At 36.1% G+C, this 22496-nt stretch overlaps 1 protein-coding gene across 1 annotated transcript in view; it reads left to right on the top strand.

Annotated features, from left to right (window-relative positions):
* The first annotated feature begins 1053 nt into the window (after positions 1–1053).
* LOC102806817 (DNA-directed RNA polymerase III subunit RPC2-like) overlaps positions 1054–22496 on the top strand; it is a 177990-nt gene continuing 156547 nt past the window's right edge. Inside the window, exons 1-5 of the mRNA XM_085501555.1 lie at positions 1054–1230; positions 2046–2135; positions 18590–18654; positions 18865–19041; positions 19572–19781. Of these exons, the coding sequence (XP_085357681.1) occupies positions 1159–1230; positions 2046–2135; positions 18590–18654; positions 18865–19041; positions 19572–19781 (614 nt within the window). The 5' untranslated portion in view covers positions 1054–1158. The remainder of the gene's footprint in view (positions 1231–2045; positions 2136–18589; positions 18655–18864; positions 19042–19571; positions 19782–22496) is intronic.

Raw genomic sequence — 22496 nt, 5'->3', positions numbered from 1 at the left:
TTATATGTTGTATTTTTTTCTAATTTTCAGTATTGTGTATTAGTTTTTCTTTGCTCATTGAATAAAAAAAGGGAATTCAGATAAGTACTGTCACATACCATCTATGTATGAAGTTTCATTGAAATGTGATTAGAACCAAAAAATTATGTAATATTATACAAATTAGGTAATTAATATGATCTGATTTTAACCCAAAACTGAGCAGATATTTGCATTGTTCTAGAGCATCAATGTACCAAGTTTCATTGAAATGGAATAATTAGTACATGTGTCAGTGTAAATGCTGAAAATTGGCTAATTATGCAAATTAGGTAATTAATATGCACTGATTTTAACACAAACTAATCAGGTCTGTGATCTATGTACCAAGATTCATTGGCATTTATAATTAATACTTGCGATATCAGTGTAAAAGCCAAAAATTAACTAATTATGCAAATTAGTTGATTAATATGCACACATTTCTACCCAAATTTGCATTGTTCTAGATCATCTATGTACCAAGTTTCATTGAAAAGTAATGAAGTAATAGTACTTGAAATATCGAAAGCTGAAAATTGATTAATTATGCAAATTAGGTAATTAATATTTCACGTATCTGTCTGTGCATTGTCCTATGTATCTATGTAAGTTTCATTGAAATGTGATGATTAGTACCTGAGATATCAGTGGAAAAGCCGAAAATTGACTAATCATTATGCAAATTAGGTTAATTATATGCATAGATTTTTACCCCAAAAAACCAAATCTGGGATACGATAGCAATAAAGATTTATTTACTTACTTACTTTACAATTCATGAAGTATAATATCGATGTATATATCATCTTCCGTACATTATGAACCAACGAAAACAACAAGTTGATTCAAACTGATAATTAAATTTATTATAATAATAATTTATTATTATTACTATTTTATTGACTTGCATTGATATACGTTGTTAGTAATGTTTCAGAGTCTGACCGCAGACTGAGACGGACGTTTGGGTCTGTTAATAGGGCGCCGTCACCGGTTGAACTATTTTGACTGTTTGTTTTCACAAAATGACTGATGGGATATTGAACAAAATGGCTGCCCCCAATTGATGTCATGTGTTGAAAACATTTTGCGGTATTCTACCGACTCTTATGTGCCATTGCAATCTAATGCATTCAGATGGCGACTACGTCAGACTTATTAATCGAAGGAGATAAAGAGAAACTGGCCGCGCCAATAAAAACAGTAAAGGTAGGCATATTATGTCTTGTGCACCGTTGTCATTTGTAACTTGAACTTGGGTATTTATAGCTCACAGTCTATCCACAGAGAGTCCAAGAACTGTGATCAACTGTACACAGTCTCTATGAGCGAGCGGGGGGGGGGGGGGGAGTGTATCGGCTGGTATCTAGTGTAAGAAAGTCTATCCCATGTATTTACAGCTAGCTAGCTAGCAATGAGTTTACAGTGATCTGCCTCATAAACTTAGAATGTACTTGTGGCTGGTATTATGGCAGTTGCGATACTGTGGTGTGCTCGATGAAATACAACCGTAGTAGAACCATCATTGCTCGATCGTACTCCTAGTATGGGGATTTGATGCGAAATAAAAATAAAGTAACATATTAAGATTAAAAAAACAAACAAAGACTAACAATTACAGTACAAGAGAAAACAACAACAAATAAATGTCATGACAAAAAACTGGTCAATTTGTATTCAGAAAAAAAGGTCCACACACAAGATATGAGCATCATCCGTAAGGTGGAGTAGAAATAATCCTATTAAACTGCCAGCAAACTAATATTTTACTAATTAGGTATGCACGACAGAATGCTTTGCTGAAATTTCACCAATCTTTCAAACATATCTTCAATATTGTATTCAGGATTTGGATTATGATATTGTTCTTGATTGCGAAAAATAACTGTCCAAAGTAATGTGTTATGATTGAAAGCAATATGTGAACTGTAATTTTTTTTATACTGATGGATCCACGTACCATTTATCAATTTTCTCCTGAGTGTAAGTAAACTACTTCATAATATTCTCGTTTCTCCAACAAGGAAAAATGGAAATTATTACCAGCATTTCTTAAGATCAAAGGATTGGTTCGTCAACATATAGATTCTTTTAATTATTTCATCAATGTAGAGGTAAGTATATTATGTATGCTTGATTTTTCTAAATAGTTCAAATTGCCTGTTTGAATCAAGCAAATTTGTCTAAACATTTGGCTCAAGCTGAAATCAAGAATTTTTTGCCTGATAAATTTTAGAGATTGGAACTCTGATAGTGTGAACACTGTTGGGTCATTGGCTTGGCCAAATGTTTAAATGTGGATATTATGGTTGAAATTGTGTCGCAGGTTGTACAGTCGCATTAGCCAGCATTGCTAGTCTTGATGATGTTTTTTGAATCTGTGTGATAGTTAATTATATTACCTTGACCGTACAAAACAAAAAAATGCAGTTTAGTTGTCTTGCTTTATTCAAATCTGTTCCGTAAATACATATCAAATTTATAAAACAGCAAATACCATTAGAGAAAACCACCTAATGGGTCATTACATTTTTTTTACATTATTCCATTCATCCGTGTATTGTAGTAGATTTTAGATATCTAACTTGTTATGTTTATTTTAACACCTTTATTACATTTTATAAACCAAATAGATATGTAATTCATTCTATAAGGTTGTAATAAAGAATTATCTTATCTTATCTTTTCTTATATTACCCCGGTACTATATATTATTATTATATATATTGATTTATTGTATGTTTTTTTCTTTCATACTAAATTTTGTGTCAAATAAAATATCTATCTATATTATTATATGAGGTTATTACGAGGATACCTCAAAGTGTGCACGAAGACAGTACAGCGGGAGAATCGACCGACGTAGAGCAGAGGTTGATGCAAGATGTACTGTCTGAGTGCATACTTTGAGGTTTCCTCGAAATAACCTTATTATTATACATCTTTTCCTTCCAAGAATACGTCAGCGAACTTCTTTGTGCGGAGTCCAGTCAAACCCTGGTGGCAGCCATGTTTGTTTTTATTATTAGATGACGTTTACATGTGTAATCATTCCATATTTGGAATTCACATTTTTTAATATGGTAGGATGAAAATACTCTGTAAAATACAGCAAAATTACGGCACGCTGTAACTTATAGCATTACGGTGACAGATGTATAATAATACATATTATTGCACCTATTATTTGGAAATAATGATAGTGTATTAAATGTATCCTGCCTGAAAATTCTTTTATTTACAAAAAACAAAAATGTTAATTTGCAGACTCTGAGATATTTGTGTCTGAGATATTAATAATTCTAATGGCAATATCAAACCAAATAAATGGTTCAGTGATTTCAAAAAAAGCTTCTAAACGGTAGTACCATGCACACAGAATTCAATGGTAACTTATAACCTGCTCTGTGAAGAAGAAATTAAAGCTACCTGTACCTTTTAGATCTTCCAATCCTCAAAAAAACAATAAAAAAACAATGCTCTTAAAAAAAACAAGGCCTCAGCTGAGGATAAGATCTACAATGAAATAATAAGCTTACAGCTTTCTTGGTCATTGACAGTCTTTCAAACCAACAGTTTGGATTCAGACGAGGTTGTCATACCATGGACAACCTTTTCATTTTGTAAACCCTCATTAATAAATATCTTTATAAAAGCAGGAACATAGTGAAAAAAACAAACAAATTGTACACATGTTTGATTGATTTGAAAAAAAAACATTGACAGTGTTTGGCATATTGGACTTTGCTCAAAACTACTTCAATACGGTATTACTGGGAAAATGTATGACATTATTAAAAATATGAATAGTAAAGTGAAATATAAAGTTGAATGTAAATAGATTAACAGAGAAATTTCATTCTAATTAATGTAACAAAATATATCAAAACTGGATTGGAAATCAAGCAAGGTCAATCTTTTGTTTTATTTATTTATATGTGTGTATATATGTTTTTAATAACTCGTAATTTGACTATACATGAACTTTTTTGTAATGCGTTTACTCTATTATCACAATATTTTAATATCGCACATATCTCAAGTATTATGTAAACGTGTACACTTACCTTATCGTTTATTGACTCTCGAATATATTTTTTGATCGTAAACATGGAAATAATTTTGAATCTGTAACTAAATAATGTAGTATTTTTATACTGAGAATAAAACAATAGAATGTATGTATGTATGTGTGTATGTAAATGAGGCATACACACGCTGGTACATCACTCTCTTGGTAAATTCGATTTTTCACCCTTTTATAGGTCAGTTATCACACTTTATTTCATTGCACCACTTTTGTAAATACTTTACCGTTTTAGTTGGTGCATTTCTTGTTTTGGTTTGGCAAAAATCTGCCCCGTTTTCAGTTGTTTTAGTTTTCTCTGTTTGTGTTACTCGTCAAGAGGCCCGCCAAGATGGCCGCCTCTATGATGAGTACACGTGTCAACCCCTTTGCTGGGTTGACACGAAAGCATGGAGTCAAATGCATGTCACTGGATGGCGTTAAAATTGAAAAATATGTTGAGGCTTTCTCACAGCTTTGTGGTCCGGAAAAAATTGTTGCAGCCTCTTGTGCTAATGGCAGCGTAATTTTTTTCTTTAATTCACTTGAATCTGCTGAATCTGTGTGTGCATCTGGGTGTGGAATTGAGCACACATTTATTACTATACAACCACTCGTGAAACCCGCAACGAAAGTCCTGCTATCCTGTTTATACCCTACTACAAGAACAACTTTTACGGTATGGTAAAGTAGTGAGCAAAATAAATACAATTCTACTAGGCTGCAAAAGTCACAATTTGAGACACGTTAAAAGTTTTCGCAGACAAGTATACATGCTGTGCGATCAGAATAAACTAGAAGGTGTGCTTAATGTCGTTTTTGAGGAGTGTAAATATCGCATTTATTTATCAACAGACAAAATTATTTGTTATAAATGTCACAAAAAAGGCCACACTCAACGTAACTGTAGTCAAATTATAACACCTGTACCTACACCCGCAGTCACTAACAATACAAACCCACAAACTGATATTCAAAACGATAACAAAAACGCAAATCAAAACCCAAACCATGACGATAACACTCCCCCAAATGATATGCAAACCGATTATGTTACAGATAGTGAAAACAGCACAATCTATACCATACAAAACGTTAATATAAATAAACAAATATGAATGAAGCGATCGATGCAACAGCATCTGAACCAGCTCAAAACAAACAATCTGCCACGTGTTCAGTTCTTTCTAATGCAAATGATGCCTCTCAAAATGAGTGTGTCAATGACAATACACCCAGACCCACGCCAGTACTCATTCAAACAGACCCGCATTCCACTGAAACAATTGACACAACCACTCGCTCAACTGAATCTGAACCAAACAGCTCAACAACTACCATTGGTGCGGTGGAGGTACAAACCCTTACACTGCTGTCACTGCAATGCCCATTGATGTCTTTGACAGGAAGCAGTCCTATAACTCAAAACACCTTATTGAACAAGCAAGCCAGTTTTGTCCTGACCTCCGCTTACTAATAAGATCGCTAACTGATTTCCACAAAAACAATGACCTGCCATCCAAGGAAAAGGTCCGCATCCAACGACTATCCTACAGAATCGCTAAAAATATTGGGATCGCAAGAACACCAGTTGAAAACAAACGAAGCAATGAAATCCTTGATAAAAAGCGTGGTATTTCTACTACCTGTAGTAAAAGGTCTAAAAGAGATAAACAGTAAATTGTATCATGACAACTATAATAATGAACTCTCCACTTGTGACGTACCAATGGTCTATTTGTTGTTCTCATATTCATCCATATATGAGTCTTAGTTTTATTATATTATTTATTGTTCCAATAACTGGATCTATGTTCTTCCAAATCATTGCTGGTCAGATTTTAACATCTGTCTTCTTGCCTACATTGTGCTATTTATTATCCGTATTTGTCACATTCATCAAATCAATGTTGGGGAGTGTTTTCACAGTTGAAATGAAACTCTGCTCTGCTACTAGTCTTTCAGGTCTGTTCACTATAGCAAAAATGCTTCTTGGGTATTATATGTACTGTTCAGTCATTGATATTATAAAATCAAACATGCAGATTGCTCTTGCAGTTGAACTGGTGTGTCAACTATTACTGTGGCAGCAATGTCTGTACTCTCTGACAATTTTTTACATTACTCATGGCTCAATATTATATACATAGGTATTGATTTCACAGCAGACTTTCAACTATTCTATGTTACACCTGAGTGTATAACAAGTGTACAAGCTATGGTCACCATGACAACAACGTCGTTATTTGGGTTTTGTCTATATCATACATTTTTTAATATTTTAAAATCAAACTTGATTCTTGCTCTTATAGTTTTCAACTATTCTATGTTACACATGAGTGTTCCTGTGTCAGCATTGTTTCATTGATACTATAGCCACGCTTATTATAATGCCGGCTCTTTACCTAAGATAGCTATCCTGCTTCACAACTCGTGCATAATGAGACACGAAATAGCGATTAGCATCATGAGCTACTCCTTTGTTTTTTTTAACTTTCAATACTACCAGTTTGAATTCATCTGTCTCTGTGTTAGCACCTGCAAAACATGGAATAGTCGATGTGTCTTGATTCAATGTTTTTTAAATGACATTCATGAATTGATTTTTCCTGGTCTTGTTCTCTGTTTCGTATATGCCATAATATGGCTGATGTATCTGCGCTGACATGGAACATCCATGGATGTCATGACGCATTTAAACGATACCAACTATTCGAGTTCCTCAAAATTAATCATCCTAGTGCATTTTATTTTCTACAAGAAACACACACCATCCAATCCGATGAATCTACTTGGCAAGTTGTCTGGAGGGGATTGATTATCAATAAATTAATTTCTGGCAACAAAACTACGGGAATAGATGGTCTGCCCGCTGTATATTATAAACACTTTTGGCCCATTTTGGGCACTGATCTTCACCAGGTATTTGATCGAGGCTAATCAGCTCCCTATTTCTTGTAGGCGAGCGGTCATAACGCTTCTACCAAAAAAAGGAAACACCAATCTTCTAAAAAACTGGCGGCTAGTAAGCTTGATGTGCGCTGATTATAAGATCTTAACAAAGGCACTCTCCCTCCATTTTAAAACCATCCTAGGTGATATTATTCATACTGACCAAAGTTATTCCATTCCTGGTCGACAGATATACGACAATATACACCTTGTCAGAGACGTCGTTACATATGCTAATGATCTAAATATAACATTGGGTATTGTATCCCTCGATCAAGAAAAAGCTTTCGATCGGGTGCACCACAGATACCTTTTAAAAACATTAAAGGCATTTGGGTTTGGTCCAGAGCTGATTAAATATATACCACCTTTATACACAGACACACAAAGTCTTGTTCGCATAAATGACTCTTTGACCAGTCCCGTGCAGTTTATGCGTGGTATCCGACAGGAATGTTTGCTGTTAGGACAATTGTATACTATTGCTATCGAGCCGCTCCTACACAAGATTCGTACCCAAAGCGGTATCCGTGGTGTCATAAATGACAACATACCTGAACAAAAAGTAAACCAAACTGCATATGCTGATGACATCAGTTTTTTCATCACCGAAAACCCTGATTTTACCAAACTGCAGGAGTGGCTTTTAATTTACGAGAAAGCTAGCAATTCATGCATCAACTATGGTAAATCGCAGGGCTTATGGGTTGGTGTGTGGAAAACTAGAACTGACAAACAACTTAATATAGGTTGGAACAATAACGGGTTGAAAATCCTTGGTATTTACATTGGAAATAATCCCACGTTCGTGGATAAAAACTGGAGCAAATACATGTATGCGCCTGTCATGTCCTATAGAGGGCGTGCTATTGTAATTAATAACCTTGTAGTATCCAAATTGCTTCATGGGTTGATATGTTTGTGCCCACCCACACATATTGTTGAGTCTGTCCAACGAAAGCTTCTTGACTTTTTTGGCAAGGTAAACACTGGGTAAATGCAGAAGTTGTCTACTTACCAATATACCGTCTACAATTTATACAGCGATATCTTTACTTCAGCTCAGGTCACCCTTGTTTCATGTTTACTGACTTTTTTCTTAGAAAGTTCCAACATCTGAAATATGACAAGCATTTGTTTATCACTGAATTCCCACAACATTCGTATAATATGCTTGATTTCTATTGTAACTTACTAAAAACCTATCGGTCAATCACATATATTCATAAAGATACGCCATCTAATATTCCTAATCTATGTCAAGAACCGTTGTTTCACAATAAACTAATTCTACACCATCTACATAAAACGCCATTGAATATCACACACAGGCCGGTTTTACAAAAATTGGTGATCTCATCGATGGTAATGAATGGCGCTCTGCTGAACTGCTCTACCCTCAAATCAACATGCACTCCAAACGTGTTCTTAATATCGCATTGAATGTAATACACAAAGCAATTCCAATTAAAAGAAATATTACAAAAAACTAACAATCCGCCAAATACGAATGTCACGACTACCACATATTCTCTTGAATTAATCTACAGAGATGACGATAATGACATATTAATAAACTGTCCACTGTATAAACTAGAAAAGGGCACAATTTATAAATTTCTAATCTCTACCCGAAAACTGATAAAAGATCCCACCCACCCAGGCACAGGTGTGATCTGTTATCTCTTGATCCTGAAAAACCAATATTTAAAGATTGCTACATTGCACCGCTAACGAAAAAAGATGGAGATTTACAGTGGCGACTTCTTTATGGGGCATACTGGAGATTTTCTGGTTAAGTCTGGTTTACAACAGACAGATAACTGTCCATTTTGCCAGGATAAAGACGATCTCGTCCATATTTTTGTAGTGTGTACAAGAACGGAGAAAGAATACCACTATCACAGTATCTACTAGGCGCCACTGGAGGCACAAGCATAACACAGAAACATAGATTACTATGCTACATACTCGTCTCATTGAAAGCAGCTATCCATGTGACACAGGTAAAGAAAATGAAAGGACTACCTAAAACGGACACCACTCAAGCCTTTAGGCGAGACTAAAATGGAGAATTAACACCGAGTACAACTATCATCATCTCAACCATACAGTCGACCAGTTCAAGTATCGGTGGTGTAACAACAATGCGCTGGCATCCATTGCAGAAGATAGACTCGTCTACCCGGATTATTTGAAATAACATCCTTATGAACATTGTAATCATCATCGTACTGTATTATTTATAGTTATTCGATTAATACTTAAATATTGTCATTACTACTTACCTGAACAATACTTACTCGTCATATTTATTCGGAATTGATATCTTGTGTTTCTTGTAAACCTATATTTTTATCCTTTTTAGTCATGTAATAACAGAAATGTAAATATCTTTTTTTATACCTGCGAATAAAAATTAGAAATGTATGTATGTCTGTGTTTCGTTGTGTTTCTGCATTTTTTTTGATCCGGCGGGGGATATTAATTTGGGTCGTGTCTGTGCATCCGTGTGTGCACATTTTCACATTACCAGCTTTTTCTCACACATGTGTGATCCAATTCAGGTCAGAGTTGGTACAGAGACAGGAATTGATGGTGCTTTTATGCACATCAAGTTATTTTTTCGATTCTTCAAAGTTTCACTGTGTTTTTGTTTGATTTTTAACATTTTTCCTTCTAAACTGCTGGAAAATCCTACTTTTCCCGAAATTACCCGAGTTTAATCCGAGTTTTGATGATGCATACGCAGTTCTCGTCTCGGTGGAAATCAGTCATTTTTGTGTGAGGATATTGTATCCCGGAATTGTATCTTTATATGCGCAACGCTTATATGGACAAAATTGTGTCTCGTCAATTTCAAAGGTAAGAAACTGTGCTTGTTATGGTATTTATACACTTTGAATTATCGTTTGTGTCTCGGGTTTGGTGATCGTGAGAAACTACAGCTAACCTGGCGAGAGCTTCGCCAGAAAAACTGCCTTTTTATTATGGTTGTAGGAACTGATTATGTATTGTGTAAATTGAAAGTTTACCTCGTGATTTAAGAGGTTTGCAGTGCTCTCACCGGGATTCAAACATCGTGGTGGTGTTGGTGCAATGCTGCTCTGAGACGCTTGCCAGACTTTGCCTCGCCCAAAATCATTATCGCCATGCTTGATTTCCGCAACATTTACATTATGATTTCCACAGCTATTGTTCTATGAGATGCGTCCTCAAGTTTAGTTGGGTCGGCATGTACTCATTGAAAGTGTTGGTTTATTTACGTAATCCACTGATCACGCCAATGCGAAGTTAAAAATATGTCGCTACTTGGAGAGCTTGCCCAGAACGCTACTTGTCCCAAATAAACGTACCAGTACGTTTATTTTTTTCCCTGAAAAATTCCACCCGGTACATTCTTATTTGGGACGGTTTATTCATTTTTCTAAATCGGGCAGATTAAAAAAAAATCACGCCGTTTTTCCCATGAAAAACGAAGCCAAAAGATCGCACTAAAACATCGGTAAATATCTTCCGTGTTGCTTTCACCATGAGGTCGTTGAACTGTCATTAACGTATTTAAATGTTTATGGTAATTTGAGCACATGGGCACCATCCAGCATTTTGATTGGTTGATTAGCAACTTGACCAATTTGGTCAATAAACACACCTCGTCAGCATGGATAACATGGCGGATATTGTATGGCATGGAGCGTTAGCATGTAATCAAAATCATTGGCTTACGATAATACTAAGTTGAATTTTACTTGCATTTTATAACAATTCAACGAATTTATTTTTTGTACGTTAATATAATCACTACTGAGTACTAATCAACAATTACGACACTTCAAAAACAAGTAAGCTGCCGTACTGTGATCATTTGCTACTAACAAAAAATAATGCATATTAAATATAGTGAATATTTTTTGTTGTCATGTGAACAGTTTTTTTGATTGACTGTAATTTTCCAACATTTCATGACACCCATTGTAGAACCAAATTAATATTTATTCAACATTAAAACAAACTACAGTGAGTTGTTCTATGGTCGTATAAAAATAAAATAAACTACATTAAGATACAGTAAAGTTACCAATTAAACAGAATCCTAAATAAAGCTTAATAATATTACAAACACATAGAATCACAATAAACTTGTACGATACAGTACAATACAATACACTAACTACTATTGCTAAGGAGTGGAAAATCACATTCACATTAGAGTCATAACTATGGAAAGAATATTTTTATATTTGGTGGAGCTGCTCATATATCATTTGCATACATTTTTGTATGTATTGTGCAGTTTTCCAGCCAGTCCGACTCGAGTAGTGATTGGTTTGCTATTCATTACATCTTGCAGCCTTTCAAACAGTATATTGCTACACATGTATCAATTGTTGTCCATGTATATTCCTAATTGCTCAGTGAAAACTTGCAATTTCTTTCTGGCTGGTATAAATATATTAAGTAATATGTTTTCGTACTGAAAAGACAGTACACAAATATCTTTTTTAATTAAATTTAACAGCTAATGGGAGCATATATGCTACAACCTCTGCTTACTTTTGACTAAATGTTTTTTTGTTTTTTTCAGGTGCAGAGCCAGAATTTTTTTCTCGGAAAGCAAAGCCACTGAAACTGCATATATTACAAAAGCATACTATTCGCTGCAGGTTTGACAATTGTATAAAGTTTCGCAGGTCCTCTTTTTTTTTACTTTGAGAAGTGCTGTCAACCAAAGCATAAATATGTGTTGCTCTGTACATAAAGTTCAATTTCACACGATTTGTTAATATTAATGTATGATAATAAAAACTTGATAATATTTTTCTGGATTCTTGCACTTTATTTGTATCATTGTCGTATGAGAAGTACTCTTGTCCTTATTTAGGGCCACAAACTACATGTAGATCTGTACATGAAGTACATGGGAAGTAAAGTTGTTGACACAGGTAATGTACACCAAGGATCATTGCAGTTTCTCAGTTCCTCATCTGGTGCTAGTACTTGTATGACAAACAGTATCAGTTACTGTCTAAAATATCAGAAGTTTTTCGCTGGAATAGTTCTGTGATTGACAGTGTCCTTGTATTAGGAATACAGTTGTACAAGGGAGTTTATTCAAATAGACACAACACTGACTCTTCAACATATTTGCAGATGTGATTTGCATACTTACATGTCATTTTACCTGTTGTACTTGTTTGGTGTTCTTCCTGAGACCAGGATGGAGAGTGCTACAAACTTGAAAATGCCATAGAAATCATGTTTGACAATTTATGTCCATGCCAAAAACTGGACAAATTATATGTTACAACTTTCAAATGACAACAAGTGAAGGCAGTATCATTCATGACCTGTTTGATTGAATACAATTTTATGGCTTGGAGGCCATTTTTTTCCTTAAAAATCTAAAAAAAAAAACAAGCTTTTTCTCAGATATGTCATCCAGTTTTGTTCAAAGTTGGTACAGGGACAGGTAATAATTGTTTACAAGTGCACATCGCATTATATGTTTAACAAGTTATAAATTGTCTCAGAAAAGCCAAATGAATAAATTTTTACCCCATCCCCTAAAATTGTAACACATCAATTCTGAACAATTAATAATTTAATTTTAATACAGCTCACAATAGTTGTGTTCACGCACAGCTCCTTAGCACGGGCTAAGAGGTGAAATTCCTTAGCCCGTGCTAAGCAAAAGTGCGTGAACGCTTAGCAAGGGCTAAGGAATGCTAAGTATGGGTTAAATCTGATCCAAATTTAAGACGCGGTCTAGACCCTTAGCACGGGCTAAAGAAGTGTGTGCGAATGCTTAGCCCAGGGCTAAGCGCCCTCTCCGGCGACCTTTGGGTGTGAACATGCATGTGATCAAATATATCCAACTTTCTCATTCCCAAAATGGCAACCAAGCTAATACTTCCACACTGATCGGGTCGCTGTAGTAGAGCGTACAGCAGCACCAATCGTAGACCAAATAAATTTGGTTCGCTGTGTACGACATGCATTAATAAAACTTACGCCGTTGTATACTATTTCTGTGCATCCAAATAAGTTGGGTCCGTCTTCTCTCGCGTTCCTGTGCACGTCGCTTCAAAATTAGAACGAAACATGTCAGCAGCAGAAATAGAACCTCGCGCATGTCATCCATTTTTCGTTCGTAAATAGCAGCTTGCACCTTAGCCCGTGCTAACGACTGGCCCTCCCTGTGCGTGGACGCAATTGGGTCTATCCGAAATGCAAATATGCTAGATAAGCCTAAATCAGCTTAAATCTTAGCCCGTACTTTTTGTAATGTGAACACAACTATTGAATTAATTCACTCTGACACAAACCCAGTTCAATATAAGTTTTTAAATTTTTTCTGAGCGGGGCACAGCAAATGTGATATCCCAGAGTTCAATGCGTTTTGTACCATCCAATATACACTTTATCTCCGCACGAGGGCGCAATTTCAAATTGAAAGAAAAACTAGCATCCTCGGGGGCGGAGCTACGTCACGGACGTTCTACGTTGCTAAGACGCGCACCACTGTACCACGTATTTCTATGGGCTTTGTGCGCGCTGCTGTGGAACGCCAGTGGAGCCGGTGAAAACTCGAGAAAACAACACAAACTCAACTTTCAAGTAATCCCGAACAACCAAATTCATATATGTTACACACGTAGGGCTAATCTTGTTGTACTGTTCAGAGGAGTCTCAACAACCATCGCAAAGTACCGTTTTCTGCGAGTTTTTGGTCTTTGTTTTCACCGCGAGGGTTGCCAGGCGGTAGAAAATGCCCGGATGTCCGCCCCCCCGAGGATAGACGCTATCAGCATTCTATGACCTCAATTGACCCACCAGCCTCATTCCCAACTTGATACTGGAATTCTCATTTGTTTGATGTATTTGAAGTTTTTTACCCGGATCGTTTTAACCTTTTCAATAAATAGTTATAGACTATAATTGATTATGCGAAATTACTGCATTTTTGGTGGTTTTTGGCCTACTCCTCTCACTGTTATGTTAGAATTAGAATGGATTTTCAACATGGCAGCTCACAATGTTATGTTCGGTAAGTCCTTTTTTTTTACATTTTACACGAAAAAAAGCAATTTTTAGAAAATAACGTTCGATTTCTTCAATTGTTGGCGCCTTTTTTGTTGCAAAAATGCTGGTCGTTTAAATGAAAAACGTAATTTTGTTGGGGATTTCGAGAGCCTTACAACGATATGTAGATCGACCATATACACGTTATGTCCCTCATAGGAGTAGTGAATAAAGTGTCATAATGTATTTTGTCATTAATTTGCATACCATATATTCACTCTTGAGATAATATATACACTATTGAGATACTATGGGTATAGGGATAAAATGAACATTTTCCATGTATCTGTTTTTGATACCAATGCATTTCATTCGTTTCTCTCAATATTATTTTCTGACATATTATTCATAATAAATTATGTAATATTAAAGTGAGAATATACTAAATATAGTTAATAACAAATGATTTTCAAAAAAAAATGTGCCACGCCCCCTCCACTTGCCCCATTTCTCCAGTAAACGTGACACACATTGATGTGTTTGAAGTTGAAGAATTAATACCTAGAAAATAGTGTCATTACAAATTTGACAATTTAGGCTGACTTTAGAATAGTTTTACCAAGTGTAAATTATAATTTATTATTATGACAGATTTTTTATATTAAATATTGAGATTAGTTTAATAACAAATGATTTTCAAAGAAAATGTGCTAGGCTCCCTCCCTCCACATGCCCCATTTTTTACAGTCAAAGACTTCATAGAAAATAGTGTCATTACAAATTTGACAATTTAGGCTGACTTTGGAATAGTTTTACCAAGTGTAAATAATAATTTATTATTATGACAGATTTTTGATATTAAATATTGAGATTAGTAATGCATCTTGTGTTTTGTTTCAGATCTTTTGTGCTGAACTTACCATGGACAATTTGCATGTGACGAGTGATACCTGGCTTGATTTTATATACAACATGGAGATGTGATGCACATAGTGTGCATTTGTATTCCTTGTGTGTGCCAAATAAAATTTCAAAATGTGATTCAGCAGAATCCAACAAATTCACTTCAGTGTGTTCAGTGTATTTAATTTCAAATGCTAGTGAAGCTGCTTCAAGTTTCTTATCAAGTTTGTTAAGATCATCCTTTTTAGTAATTTGAAATAACTTTGCTGTATGATTTTCTTCATTAATTTCAACCTTGGTATCAAATTGGTCGACCAGTTTTTGATTTTCAGATAACTTTGCAAACTTTTGTATAAATTCCAGTTGTTGGTCGATCTTTTGAGCCTCGTTGAAGAGCTCGTCAATTAGTTTACCCACGTTACTCAATTTAGCATGAAGGTGATCCATAGTGTATTCATTTATGGGGTCATACTTTATAAGAGAATGTTTACTCTGACCATTACTTTTTTCTTCTGCCCATGAATTCATATCCGCAAGAGTGATAGACATATCCCATTCATGATTTGGATTGTGACATTTATGAACTGTAGCCAAACATAAATTGCAGAAAAAACTGGTATTCTTTCTCTGCAAGACCAAACTTTTATACTTTTCATCTCGTTCCAGTTTTCTACAGTACTTCATCCCCTTTATACCATGTTGGGCAAAATTTTTCAGTGCATGCCAGAACAGGAAGAATATCAACTTCTATTAATGCATCACTCTCTGGGGCATTTATAATGGCAAATGGAATGCGGCTTGCATCAGACTGTGGATTTGGATCTCTCCATACTTCATTACCATTACGTATACGTATAGCACCACTGATGGCAAATACTTTGAAATTTTGGGACACTCCCTTGAAATCTTGGAAAGTGTTGCCACCCTCACCTACAACTACATGTATTTCTAACTTCTGTCTCTCATTTTCATCATCAAGGTCATAATCCAATTTGTTTTCAGTCAATATGTTGAGAACGCTTCTCCAAACCAGGCCTTCAATATCATGAACAAACCAGTCCTTTTTATTTTGAGAGGCAGTTTCTGACACCATATTGTGGAACCGTTTCAAATTATTTCTCAAAGTGGTTAATCTGGGAATTCTTGAAACATTTTCTTGTGTTCTCAGAGATTTCTCTAAACCATCATAGTCAGTTTCAGATAGACCGCACCCTAGATGGATAAATATGTGTTCTGCTTCAGAATCATTCCATAATTTAGTGTCATCTGTAGTCTAATCTTATTTCTGGGAAGATGGTGCTGCTAATAAAGCCAATTTAACAGAAGGAGGCAGAATATCTGATGCAATGGCTTCCTTGAAAAATGATACAGATAATACTGATTTGGCAAATGCTTTATCTTTATTTAATTGTAATTGCCAAAGGGCACTCTCATCAAATCCAGACAACTTTTCACCTACTGCCTGGTGCTGATTTAAGATTTTACTGATATAGGCTCGACTCCCAGTGTCTTTCTTAGAAATTGCTGATCTTTTCGTGCTAAACAGAACTGCAAGAGAGACTTCCAAATATTTCTTTGAATCATCCCATTCGTGACCCTTTAAATATTCCAGCAAATTTCTCACCACTTGTCTTACTTGAGATGGCCCCTTTTGAATGATCAAATCGGAAAGTTGCCCTATTTTATTAGCAACGAGCGATCTCGCCTTCATCAGCTTAAATCTGTGAAAAGAACGGCTGGCAGTAGAGCTTGTCGTCATTCCCATAACGAACAAATCATTCGACGCGATAGCATAAAATCGCCTACAAACCATTCGAAGTGAGCACATCGTTTTAACTTTCTCAAACAGTGAACTATCGTCATCACTGTCATTAAAAAAGCAACAAAACCCGAATATTCGAGTCAAAATCTCGGAAGAAAGATCAGAAAGCGAACAACATTGTGTGCTGACGGACAACATCGGCGATCGACTGAGCAGTTGAAGCCGATTTCCCACGTGATTTTGCGGCTAAACTTGCCTGCTTGACTCTTTTGGATACTCTTGGCATGATTGTGTAGGAATACGTCCAGAAAATGTGATATTGGTACAATAAATCGCACGATAAGCACATGGAAGGCGAACCCAGAAACAACTCAAGCGCTAAAAACGTTTTTTGCGAAAAACGATGCCAGAATTTTCAGTTCTGCGCATAGCAATATGCGTTGGTACAGAACGTGTTGAATTCTGGGTACAACCTCGTACCGTGTGGGGGCTATGACATGACATGTCATGTCTTGTTATTCTTCATTTAGCATTCCGCTATAGTTGTTGTAACCTTTTTTCAAATATCTACAATCTGAAGACTGTAATGTTATTGCTAGTAATAACTAATGCTTGATGACAAACATAGTTCATCTTTACTATTAGCACCATATTATTGCAAAATGTTACAATAGTGAGTGCGAAAATGTAGCTGTTGTAAGTGTTGAAATCTGTCCTTTTTGACAGTTGAATGTATTACTTGAGAACAGTGTCATTCTGGGGATGCCATGCAATTGGTTTAGATATGAAACTGAGACCTCAATTCAAAATTATCAGCATGTAAAATTATAAACTTAGTAAAAATTAATTGTGAAGGAAAGTATCAATCATTGGTCAGACCACCATCACATTGAACAGGTTGATGCAACACCTATCTTGGATTCAATCAAAAAACAACAATTTTGACTTGTGGCAATAAAATTGAAATTCAATCGTCCCACAAACTTTACCACACTTTGAACGTGAAAAACGATACATTTCCTGTTGTTTAATAGTTTTACAAGGGATAATAGGAACAAAAGCATTGAATTCATACATTTTAACAGAAACAGCTCATTGTTTTGCAGGGAGAAACATCAGCAAATAATATATTGACTGTTACAATGCGAAATATTGAAAATTATTTGTCAACTGGGTTTCATTTGTCCCTAAAACATTAAAATTTTGCCCAACTTCTGTAACCGTATAACACACATGTCACTGGGCTTTGCACATCGCTACTAATTCAGCTGAGTGATACCTTCAGCAACCAGGCTTGGAAAATGACTGTGAGATTATGTACTATTTAATAGTGATGGCATAGTGTAGTGTAGGATGAGGTGAGTCTATTGTGTACATAGGGGTGACTCTCAGTGATATGTGTAGGATGAGGTGAGTCTATTGTGTACATAGGGGTGACTCACAGTGATATGTGTAGGATGAGGTGAGTCTATTGTGTACATAGGTATGACTTCTAGTGATATATGTAGGATGAGGTGAGTCTATTGTGTACATAGGGGTGACTCTCAGTGATATGTATAGGATGAGGTGAGTCTATTGTGTACATAGGTATGACTTCTAGTGATATATGTAGGATGAGGTGAGTCTATTGTGTACATAGGGGTGACTCCCAGTGATATGTGTAGGATGAGGTGAGTCTATTGTGTACATAGGGGTGACTTGACATTAACATTTTATTTAATATGAATGTTGCCTGTGTATTATTTACCAAATAGCATTTTTTTATATGTATAGAATGATGTGTGCTTAGATTCAGAGTGGCAGTCACTCTGTATCTGTGTAGTAAACATGTCTAATAATACAGAGGGTTTAATTTGTTACAGATTAAAAATATTATGGACGCTAATGATAAAGTCACAAGTGATGCAGATCCAATGTTTTATATGAAGTAAGTCTTATTATGACGACTCAATGATGCTTGCTGAGTTAATTATTCTTTTCTTTCGTCAGACTAAATTTTGGTCTCTTCATTCCAAAATTTCAAAATTGATAGATATTTTGTGATGTAATATTTACTAGAGAGCAGTATTCATACATAGGTTGCCTGGTTGTTATAATTATTTGTTGTTTTAATTATTTGTTGTTTTTTGACTCCCAGGTATTTGAACATCTACATTGGTATGCCAGATGTAGAAGAAGGGTTCAATATCACAAAACCAATATCACCACATGAATGTAGGTTACGAGACATGTCTTATTCTGCTCCAATCACAGTGGATGTTGAGTACACAAGGGGACAACAAAGAGTGGTTAGGAACAATCTACCTATTGGCAGGTCAGTTAGCATACATTGTAAACCACTTTATTTTAGAATCATGGTTTGTAGTTTGTAGTCATCAAACTAGAATCCTTTTTAGAGTCTGTCTTTTCCAAACTGTTGACTGGAATCTTTCATGGAGTCACAGTTCCCAAACTATTGAATTGGATCCTTCTTGGAGCTGCAATGACATTCCCAAACATGAATGTTTTCAAACTATTGATTGGGATCTTTGGTGTGACAGAAGCTTTTGTATTCTCATTCCCACAAATGTATAAAACTTGCAAAAAAAATAATAATAAGTGTGGCTTATTATTTTACTCCACAGTATTTATTAAAGCCCTCGTATGAAGAAGACACACTTATTTTTAGTTATTTTTGTCATCATAATAATTACATGCTTTAATTTGAGGTAGTTGTCCTTGGCTTATACATGTAAGGAATCATGTCAGTAAAATAATGAACTTCCATTAGTCATTGAGCATAGCCAAATCAAGATAGGGACAATTACGTAATTATAAGTATTTGTGATTTTCCTCTTTCCATAGAATGCCAATTATGCTGAGAAGTTCTAATTGTGTTTTGACTGGAAAGTCACCAGCAGAGTTGGCTAAATTAAATGAATGTCCAATAGACCCTGGTGGTTATTTTATTGTAAAAGGTGTTGAGAAAGTCATACTTATACAGGAACAGTTATCCAAGAATAGAATGATAGTGGAAGCTGATCGGAAAGGAAATGTAGCTTGCTCTGTCACAAGGTAGGATTTAGATGGAAATTGGTGAAAAATAACGTGAGTAAATTTTATCTAAAGAATGTTAAATCTCAGATATATCGTTCATGAGTGGAAAATCCTGCCCAGTTTAATTAGTCAAAAAACAGGCACTTATGGATTGATCTTTGTGTGTGCATGCATGTGTATGTGTTCAAACCTATATTTTAGACATTCCTGGATTACATTAAAACTTCGCACATACACTGTATATACATGTAATATTAAACATATGCACATCAATTTGTTTCACAATCTGATTCAAGATGGCTGAATGGCGGCCATTTTTCCTCGCAAAAAATCATCAAAAATCAAGCATTTCTGCCATTCTGGAACCGGATCTCAGTCATTAATGGATGGATTTAATTCAAACTTGGTTCATACAATAGACATTATTGGTCATTGATGCACGTCATTTTGTTTTTTTCTGATCAAATTCAAAAAGGATAACTGACAGCCATTTTGTTTTTATTAATGAATCCGGTTCTGGAGCCATATCTCTGACATGCTTTGACTGATTATGTTCCATGAGTACAGGAACTGTTATTGAAATAAACCCATCATCATTATATGCATCATATAGTGCATGTTAGTACTAAATCCAAGTTGTCATGGGTTTAAATTTTATCTGACATTGATTATCACCTGTACCATCCAACCCTGTAGTGTGCCATAGACACAATAGTCGACCCAAAGCCACTGTACCCTGTGTGAGTGTGTCATTGACATCATAGTCAACCAAAAGCCACTGTACCCTGAGTCAGTGTGCCATGGATCAACCCAGTCACAATCAGACCAAAACCACTGTACCCTGTGTGAGTGTTCCATTGACACAATAGTTGGCCCAAAGCCACTGTACCCTGTGTGAGTGTGTCATTGACATCATAGTCAACCAAAAGCCACTGTACCCTAAGTCAGTGTGCCATGGATCAACCCAGTCACAATCAGACCAAAACCACTGTACCCTGTGTGAGTGTTCCATTGACACAATAGTTGGCCCAAAGCCACTGTACCCTGTGTGAGTGTGTCATTGACATCATAGTCAACCAAAAGCCACTGTACCCTGAGTCAGTGTGCCATGGATCAACCCAGTCACAATCAGACCAAAACCACTGTACCCTGTGTGAGTGTTCCATTGACACAATAGTTGGCCCAAAGCCACTGTACCCTGTGTGAGTGTGTCATTGACATCATAGTCAACCAAAAGCCACTGTACCCTGAGTCAGTGTGCCATGGATCAACCCAGTCACAATCAGACCAAAACCACTGTACCCTGTGTGAGTGTTCCATTGACACAATAGTTGGCCCAAAGCCACTGTACCCTGTGTGAGTGTGTCATTGACATCATAGTCAACCAAAAGCCACTGTACCCTGAGTCAGTGTGCCATGGATCAACCCAGTCACAATCAGACCAAAACCACTGTACCCTGTGTGAGTGTTCCATTGACACAATAGTTGGCCCAAAGCCACTGTACCCTGTGTGAGTGTGTCATTGACATCATAGTCAACCAAAAGCCACTGTACCCTGAGTCAGTGTGCCATGGATCAACCCAGTCACAATCAGACCAAAACCACTGTACCCTATGTGAGTGTGTCATTGACACAATAGTCGGCCCAAAGCTACTGTACCCTGTGTGTGTGTGTGTGCGCATGGGCACGTGAGTTGAGTCGGTTGCGGGTAGAAACCCGGAATAGAGAGATCGAGAAGTTCACCGTACGGTAACAATAACTCAACAGTTTATTCGCTTCACTCGATTACATGCAAGTTACAATGAAACAACAAACAAACTACTAATAGTAACACCGGGATGTGATAGGTTGAAATAAGTGTGGGTGTGGCAACAGCAGTGGTTGTCTAATTAGGTCAGACTAACAGTCTCCACATTACTCCCGGCGGCAGAAATAAAATACTACATGTACATGCATTGTAGTAACGAACAAATCACTAGAAAATCGAATAAAACATAAGAAATATAAGCGAATAATAGAAAAACAACGTTGATGTTCACAAAAAGAATACGAACTAAACAATTTAAAATTAAACGGTAACTAGCACAAATTAAGTCATAAAAATGTTCGATTTAAGAAGTAGGACCTGACCAGTCATTAATCCAATCCCTAATTCTTTGTCGGGCTCTGATGTTCGCCTCACGCCGTGGAGGCCGATTAGAAATAACATTAGCAGTACGTGTGTCATTAGAATCGTTAATATGTCTATTGTTATCAGTGTCCAAGATTTGTATATTATCAGTGTCCAAGCAATGCATATTATCTGTGGAGACTTCAATAGGATATAGTTTCACAATAGGACGATTTGTTTTACCATTACGCGTTCTGATATTTGCAGCGCGAGTTATACCGTCGTTTCCTGTTATAACAGACTCGACCACGGCTAAATCCCATAACGTACGTTTCTTGTTGTCTGAATGTACAAGTACAACGTCTCCAGACTTGATCGTGTTAGTTAATTTCCCGGTTTTTTGTCATTCATGTGGTTCTCGGAGTGCTGATAAATATTCTAACTCCCATTTTTTCCAAAGTCGATCCATAGTTTCACTGAGCTTTCGTGGCACGTTTATGGAGAGTTTCCTTTGTTTCGTATGTCGGATCGATGAGTTCCTCCATGTCGATAGTTACATGTGGTAATGTGTTCAATGTACGGCCATGGAGTAAGTGAGCTGGGGTGAGGGGAGTCGCCTTTGC

Source organism: Saccoglossus kowalevskii, chromosome 7 (assembly GCF_978046115.1).
Source record: "Saccoglossus kowalevskii chromosome 7, keSacKowa6.1, whole genome shotgun sequence".
Taxonomy (NCBI): domain Eukaryota; kingdom Metazoa; phylum Hemichordata; class Enteropneusta; family Harrimaniidae; genus Saccoglossus; species Saccoglossus kowalevskii.
Note: the sequence above shows the minus strand (reverse complement) of the source record. Positions and strands in the feature narration are given on the sequence as shown.